Source organism: Lygodium microphyllum, chromosome 4 (assembly GCF_053477565.2).
Source record: "Lygodium microphyllum isolate KBCC chromosome 4, Lygodium_microphyllum_v1.1.10, whole genome shotgun sequence".
NCBI lineage: Eukaryota > Viridiplantae > Streptophyta > Polypodiopsida > Schizaeales > Lygodiaceae > Lygodium > Lygodium microphyllum.
Window position 1 is genome coordinate 80,195,116 of NC_141138.1, and position 8,742 is coordinate 80,203,857.

The following is an 8,742-nucleotide window of genomic DNA, read 5'->3' on the forward strand; positions in this document are numbered from 1 at the left end:
TTGTATGGCCTGAAGCAAGCTCCACCTGCTTGAAACGAGAAGATTAATTCGTTTCTCCATGCCAAGTTGGAATATCGACGCTCTAGGGCCAATCCACAACTTTATTTGCACACTTCTGAGGGTGGTCGTGTGTTGTTTGTTTTGTATGTTAATGACTTGATTATTGTAGATGCTCATACCCAAAAGATCAAAGAGACGAAGGCGGCCCTACACTAGAAGTTCGAGATGACGGATTTAGGACTTCTCAGTTTCTTTTTGGGCCATGAGATTTATCAGTCTCAGAGGGGGATTTCATCACTCAATAGAGATATATACAAAAGCTCTTGGTGACTTTTAGATGGAGGATTATCGATCCATTTCTACTCCTATGGATCTGAAATGGAAGGCCACTTCACACAGATTCTCCTTTGGCGGATGCTACTCACTACCATCAAAACTGATTGGATCATTGATTTGGCTCCTCAACACACGGGTTGATCTATGTTTTGCTCTAGGCCTCTTGGCTGGGTTCATGAGTTCGCTTCAACAAGTACATTGGCAGGCTACTCAAAGGATCCTACATTATTTGAAGGGCACCTCTAACTTAGGGATTCATTATCCAATAAATACAAGTGCTTCTAATCTTGTTTTTGCAAGTTGGAGTGATTCTTATTGGGCTGGCAATGTGGATCACAAGCAGTCTACTACAGGTTATTGTTTTACCTTGGGTGCTAGTGCTATCTCTTGGAGTAGCAAGAAGCAACCCACGATAGCCTTATCTTCAACTGAGACAGAGTATCAAGCTCGTCTTCTACCACATGTGAGATTCTGTGGCTTCGACGGTTATTGAAACTTGGCTATCTCCAAACTCGTCCTACTATCTTACGATGCAACAATGAGAGTTGCATTGCCTTGGCACAGAACCCCATATTCCATGCCCGAATGAAGCACATAGAGATCCAATATCACTTCATCAGGGAGAAGCTTCTAGATGCAACATTGATGTGGAGTACTGTAAGACTAAAGACAATCTTGCAGATGTGTTTACGAAAGCACTTCCCTAGGCTTTACTTCATGGACATTCCAAATCCCTACATCTACTATCTTGTCCAAGATCTGAGAGGGGGTGTTAAGAGTCAGCTCCCTGCCACGTCGACAGTGCCACGTGGCAACAATCGAACTATCCGACTACAATCAGTTGCATTAAATGCAATCAACTTGCCTTTTTTGGGCATTTTTTAAGGCATTCTTTTCAACCTTTTTAAGGCTGAGTTTCCAACAAACTTCATCACTTGTATCTGATAGATTTCAGCCTGTAGTGACGAAGACAACACTCAAGGCTAATGGAGATCAAGGTCCTCAAGGCAAAGACATAGGCAAATATTCTTTGCACAGACCTACTAACAAGCTTCATATCGCCTAATACACCATGTTGGCCAATCCAACTGACACGCTTTTTGACGCTAAGCCAAGTGTCACCTAGCTTGTGCTTGTTCACCAACACATCAAATTTGCCAAGTGTTGTCTACTTCCACCAACTCAATCAAACAAGCTTCCATGTTGCCGCCAAAAGTACCTACCACGTCCTCGACCAATTGCCATCTTATGACCCGCCATATCAACCTTGTCCCCAATCAACCAACATATTATCATTAAATTATTCATTATCTTATTTCTCTATATTCCAACACAAGCCTCAATCCATATACTCTCGTTTTTCAAGCAAAAAACCTTGTTCACACCCACTATCCTTCCCAAGCACAAATTTGGGACTTTACCCAAATCTCACACAATTTATGTCCGAATTTTATAAAGGTTTGGAATTTCCATCAACTTTGCCCAAAGTCATTATTGGCCAAGCTAGTTTTAGATGCCCTTTTGTCGATCTTAGTGAGACAATTATCACCCACTCCTATCTATACTAACAGTTAGAGTGCCATGGTAGCTACCAAGGAATCCAATTTTTCATACTTGCACTAAACACGTTGAAATGCATTATCATTATGTCAAAGAGAGGCCCCATGTAAGGGAGATTGACTTGGTTTATATCCCTACACAAGCCAACTTGGTAGATGTGTCTAGAAAAGCTCAAGACAGATAGACGTTGGAAGCCTTTCAAAAAGCTTTAAGCTTGATACAATTTGGGGATTTGATCTGTTGATTCCATGTATAAGTTCACATCATTCACTCAAGGGGGGTTTGTTACTCTTATTGTATTCCTTCATAGTTTTGGTGTAAACATTCCATTATCTACAAGCACTTCTTACCTTCTAGCTGGAGAATAATGTTTTCCCCATATAAAAACTTGTAAATGGATGTGGTGCTTAGTACCTTAGGGATTGTACTTTCATTATCATTCTCACATAGTGGATGTGACCTTCCAACACTCACTTCTCTTGTTGTTCACTTGTTCCCTATGAGGGGGTGTAAGTGTATTTGTGTACTGTTAAATCCTAACCTAGCATAAGCTACTTGAGCATGAATCTACCTTGCAATTACAAGGGAGGTTGCCATCTCATTGTCGATGCCTTCACTCAAGTGTATTGCCTATTCTGGAGAGAGATGACATGCAAAAGCAGAAAAAGAATCAAACTTCAACGCTACTTTTGTGGCAAGAAGGACCACAAGAGCTAGTGGTGTGGCAAAAATAAGAGGAGGAGAAGAAAAGCAAGGACTCCTCTAATTCTTCATCATCCTCGAATTTTGACACAAATTCCAACCATGTGGTTGAAGGTCACCATGACCTTGAAATCATTCTTCTAGTCCTAGTGGATGTCATCTCTCGCGACTCTCCAATGCTAGAGGGAAAGTGTGAGCGAGTATTGGTAGTGGGGCATGTGAGACTCGTGATAATCTCATCCATTTACAGATGAGCAATTTAATGGCTCAACATTTGGGCATTTCGTTTTTGTATGGGCTGCTTGTTTGTAGCCTAACCAACCAGCTTTTATGGTGGCATCTGTGGATGTTCAACTTGTTTTATGTTTTCCTCCGTTTCAGCCTATTATAAGCCACCTCTCCCCCTAGGAGCACTCTGTTGGTTGCCCACAACCCACGTGGCCATGTGCATTCTTGTGCTTTGGCATATGGATTTTGTTTCCCAAGTTCATTACTTTTGAGTTCATGTGCTATTGTTCTTTCATTCACTTCTCTGGGTATACTGCAACTTCATTACTTTGCTTCCATAGCTCTACATTTCTCCATCATCAATTGTATTCTAAATGTGGTAGTCATACTTTGGGCTTGAGGTGTCTTCTTCAAAAGACTTATGGCTTGCATAGTAACAAGGGATGGCCATTTTCTAGCTTCCCATCCCATCCCCATACCGTCCTAATCCCATCCCCATGTTAGAGCCCCCTCTCATGGTAACAAGGGATGCCAATTCCTGCCCTCGTCTCCAAAACCCATCCCATGTTACTATGATGGCTTCGCATAAGATTAAATTTAGGATTACAAAACCTACATGGTGAAAGATCTTCTTGACTAGATAATCTCTCTTTACTACTATTTTCATCGTGGAGAATTCGAATCTAATAAGTACTTTGCCCAACGTCTTCTACTAAGGATCTGATGATTGTGGGCCCTTATCCTATAAAAGCTCCATCAGTGTCAGGAACAATACATAAGAAATTGACATGCAATTCTACCAAGTTAGAACAACTAGTGGGAACATTTTGTCTTTCTACATCATCCAGATCCAGCTGCAATATCAAATTGATAGCCTCTGCATTTCCTGTTTTGACCTATTAAAAAAGGGACTGCAGCTAGCACTAAACATTGTAAAGCACAGACTAGCATTGTCAGCAATTGTAAAGTGCTGACTACCATAGGTTACTGCTAGTAGAGCGCCAGTTGTAGTGCTGGTCCTCTTGAACCTTTTGGAGGAGGCTTCTCTGTCTTGGCCACACCATGTCTATAGGTGGTTTAGAAATAGTCTTGCTTCTTCATCCCCAAGTATTCGAGTTTCTTATGGATGTATGAACTGCCAGTGGCTATAAGGCTTTTGGTGTCTTCAGCATTCAAAGTATTTAAGAAGGATCAACTGCAACCAACAGAAAATACAAACTGGCAAGCTTGACCTTATTGTCACATAACTAGCATCAGTTTATGCCCGTCCATGTTGAGACTTGAAGCATACAATAGACAGCGCAATGGCCAACTGATCAGACATGTATAATCCTCCATCAGGGTTCACCTATCGAAAAATGCAGAGAACCTAGTTGCCAAAATGAAGGTCACAAATATTGTCAATCCTTTGAGCATGCTTGGATGCAGCATGGCTATGGAATAGCTTTGCTCTAGTCCTAAACTGCAAGTTAAGCAGACAGCTACAGCGTTCTAATCAGCAGTGAGGATTGTAAAGCGATCTTACCGAATCCGCATACTGGAGAGTGCGATAGCACCGCCCAGTGGGAGCCTCCCAAAACCGGATCGTGTGGTCATACCCAGCAGTGGCCAACACGACTGCTGTCTGAGGCATTGTGGAAATGTCTGATAAACCTCCAAGACTCGGAGAGAGCAGGTATTAAGGTGCGAAGTTTTGCTCCGCATCTGCGTATGGCTTCTTCCTTCGTGTGCAGTATGGAGACATCGATGACGAGCAAGGGCAAGGGAGAACCGTGGCTCTGAACAACAGATGACCGGGGTATGAAAAGGCGCCTCTCTTGCCTCAGATGCTTGAATCAGGCAGCAGAAATTTCCGATTTCCAATGTAGGAAGGTAATGGTTTGCGACTGCGTCTCTCTTTGCCACCAAAGTTTGAACTGCTCTGCTCCCTCTGTCTCTCTCACAGAAAGACTATTGTTTATACCCTCCCGTTGGACGCCACCCTGCCTGCACGGCTACGAACACACGTGCCGAATTCCACCTCCTCTCTCTTTCTCTCTCTCTCTCTCTCTCTCTCTCGAATCTCAGCCTAAGACTTCAATAAAAGATGGTCCCCGACTCCCGAGTCCCAACTTCCAAGCATCATCACCACCAACTATGTATTGATTATGAATCCGCATGGAGCCACTCCCACAAGGGCCCCACATTGGACATTCCAACCTCTTAAGTAATTCTGTGGGTTCTTCTCTCTCGTGTATCTATTTAAAGAAACAAGCCGGCATTGACACAGTTTTTTTGTTAGGGTTGCATAGCCCTTCTAGAGGCATTTTGACCTTCAAGAGAAGGCAAATCTTTTTAAAACCTTGTTCTCGAAGGGCAAGTAAAAAAATTTGCCCTTCCTAGAGAAGGGCATGATTTTACAAACCTTGCTATAGAATGGTAGTTATGGCATGCATGCTGCTTGGTCAATGTTGCAAGCACGGTTGATTGTGAGAGGGGTTTCTCCAAAATGAATCATATCAAGTCCGATGATCGCAATAGATTGTCACTCAAGAGCTTGAATCAACTCATGTTCCTTTCATACAATGGTGCTAGGACCCTACAGATATTGATTGGGATGTCATCTATGCAATGTGGGATGGATTAAAAGCTCATTGCAATGTTAATGTGGTAGCAATAGAGTTGATATAAGAAAGTATAAGTAATGGTGTGCTTTGATTGTATTGCTATTTCATTTGAGACTATGGATGATTGTAGAGCTATCTTATTGCCTTTCTAGACTATCTTAATTGATTGAGCTTTAGCCTCAACCTGACATTGCAATTTTATTTTTGGTGATAGCATTATAATTTTTTTAATGCTTAAATAATTACTCATATGTTGTACTAAGTTTTAAATATTCTATCATCATATCATGTCGGTATTGGATTTTTCTAAATTAATGGACACAAAAAACCAACAAGATGGCTTATATAAATGTCATAGTTATTTATTTTTTTTCTCAAATACTATTCTATTAGCTAGAAATGCAAATTTTAGAATACATGTCTATCGAAGGTCAAATTTTTGAAAAAGCCCTTCCACAAGAAATGCACTTGTTTACGAGCCCTTCAATGGAAAAAACCTAGGGGACTTGCAAAAATAAACATTACATCTCAATCTCTCACTAATAACATGTAATCTCTCTCTCTCTCTCTCTCTCTCTCTCTCTCTCTCTCTCTCTCTCTCTCTCTCTCTCTCTCTCTCTCTCTCTCTCTCTCTCTACCATTTCACTCGCCTTTATGGTAGTGGAATGGATAGTATAAGGCTTTGCAATTTCAATTTTTAATTCGCAAGGGTTCATCTATACATGTATCTGTATGGCACTTTTTGGATGCTCCCAAACTTTTTTTCTTTTTTTTTTAGAATACCCTACAATTGTATCTCTCTCTCTCTCTCTCTCTCTCTCTCTCTCTCTCTCTCTCTCTCTCTCTCTCTCTCTCTCTCTCTCTCTCTCTCTCTCTCTCTCTCTCTCTCTCTCTCTCTCTACCATTTCACTCGCCTTTATGGTAGTGGAATGGATAGTATAAGGCTTTGCAATTTCAATTTTTAATTCGCAAGGGTTCATCTATACATGTATCTGTATGGCACTTTTTGGATGCTCCCAAACTTTTTTTCTTTTTTTTTTAGAATACCCTACAATTGTATCCTCTCTCTCTCTCTCTCTCTCTCTCTCTCTCTCTCTCTCTCTCTCTCTCTCTCTCTCTACCATTTCACTCGCCTTTATGGTAGTGGAATGGATAGTATAAGGCTTTGCAATTTCAATTTTTAATTCGCAAGGGTTCATCTATACATGTATCTGTATGGCACTTTTTGGATGCTCCCAAACTTTTTTTCTTTTTTTTTTAGAATACCCTACAATTGTATCCTCTCTCTCTCTCTCTCTCTCTCTCTCTCTCTCTCTCTCTCTCTCTCTCTCTCTCTCTCTCTCTCTCTCTCTCTCTCTCTCTCATATAGCAGTGAATTACCCATCCCTTCCTCTCACACACATTGCATGCCATTTTTGTACTATAGTCATCTCTCTTTGAGGGATACATTTCTCGCAAAAGATATAAATTTTGAGGCTAAGTAGTGGGAGCATGCGCAACAATTGGCGGATGTTGCCTCTGCTATTAATGTATGTGGTGGCACACCTACTCGTAGTCAATAACATCTCTCTCTCTCTCTCTCTCTCTCTCTCTCTCTCTCTCTCTCTCTCTCTCTCTCTCTCTCTCTCTCTCTCTCTCTCTCTCTCTCTATATATATATATATATATATATATATATATATATATATATATATATATATATATGGAGGTGGACATAAGGTTGAGGCAACTAGATTTTTTATTTGTCCTATCTACAACTCTAGAGGTTTGCCTTCTTCGACACATGGCACATCTCCAACTTTCCTCTATGCTTGTGATTCAAGTCAAATGGTTTGTACAAAAGATTATCAATGAGCATAGGCAAATCATTGTTGTGGAGAGACACGCGCGTCTAAGTCGAATTTTATCTATGTAATGTTGCCTTTGGATGCCTTGGAAAATGTGAGATTCAGTAGCTGGCTAAGCTGGTATTGCACCCAAAGGTTCAAGCTCATGTGCAACAATACATTGATCACGTGGTCGATGGCATAAATATCGGAGCAGCAAATTTGATAAGCCTATTATACCCGAATCAATGTTGAGGATGTCACATAGTTGAGGGAGGTGTACAACATATTGTCGTTGTACCCTCTAACTTGAAAATTCATGTTGCAAATCATTGTGTTCTTTGGTTTATTTTGGTAATGATATGATCACCAGGCAATATGTTGAAACAATGAGAAATAAAGAAAGAAATAAGAGAAGCAACAGAGAGAAAATGTATTAATGAGGTTCCCTTATGACTTTAGCCATGTTTTCCAAGAATTTCATTGAGATTGAAGGGCAATATTTTATGTGATATTAATGTCTTATCACTTGGAGTTTAATTTTTTGGACTATTGCATTTGAAATAGATAATTATTACCATTGAAAAAATGGGCTTTTTAGTTTCAGTACATTGTTTAGTTGTAAAATAAAGAAAATGCTTAATACAAGTGTCAAAGATGATAATTAGTAAGAGAAGAAAGAGTGGTTGTTTGTGTACTTATAATCTAATCTAAGTGCTTGAGAAATGTGATATGTGTAAAGAATCTCATGCAAGTGTATCTCAATGCTCAAGCTAAATATAATTGGAGTAAGAGATGCAAGTGCTCACAAGCATGGCCAAGTTCATGAAAATTAGGCAATAATTAGAAGAGATACAAATACTCATGGTTCTTCCTATGCTCGAATCTGAAGCAAGGATAATGAACGATCCGTCCAATTTCTTACTATGTGTGTTAACTATCATCGAAATAGAGATCGACTGTGTGATTATCCTATACCTTCTAATGCTCGAGAATTCAAGGGTTTTCGAGCTGCACTACTATAAAAGGAGGCTATGGTAGTGCGTCTCCTTATGCTACAGAAATTGTGTCTCTAGCAAATTTGTATGTATGTACAGCCAATAGTATGGGTTGTTATAAGTCTCTTCCGGCCATGACTAAGGCTGAAAGAAAATATTTATGTCATGTAAAAAGGAAACTGAAAACTTATGACATGATGGCTGAAAATGAAGATATTTCAGGTATTTTTTTTGGACTGATTACTACTGACACATTAGCTGAAATATATGTAGCTGCTCATGCAGAAAATCAGGCTGATTCATCGAAGATCGAGTTTTTTCCCCTTCTCCACCATGCCCTTCACCATCTATCTATATACCTTCTACTTTTCCTATTTATCAATTGACACCTTTCCTAACGGATTCCACTTTTATGATTTTGCCTACCCATCTCTTCATCCTCTTTTACTTATTCCACTTCCATCTCCTGCCACTTCTATTTCTCAAC

At 40.1% G+C, this 8,742-nt stretch overlaps 1 protein-coding gene across 2 annotated transcripts in view; it reads right to left on the reverse strand.

Moving 5' to 3' along the window:
* LST8-1 (Transducin/WD40 repeat-like superfamily protein) overlaps window positions 1–4,962 on the reverse strand; it is a 109,361-nt gene extending 104,399 nt beyond the window's left edge. Inside the window, exon 1 of one of the 2 annotated variants that reach the window (XM_087676161.1) lies at window positions 4,352–4,962. In XM_087676161.1, coding sequence (XP_087532287.1) covers window positions 4,352–4,459 — 108 coding nt within the window. In that variant the 5' untranslated portion in view covers window positions 4,460–4,962. The remainder of the gene's footprint in view (window positions 1–4,351) is intronic. The other variant, XM_087676160.1, reaches the window with a different exon arrangement.
* Between the last annotated feature and the right edge of the window lie 3,780 nt (window positions 4,963–8,742).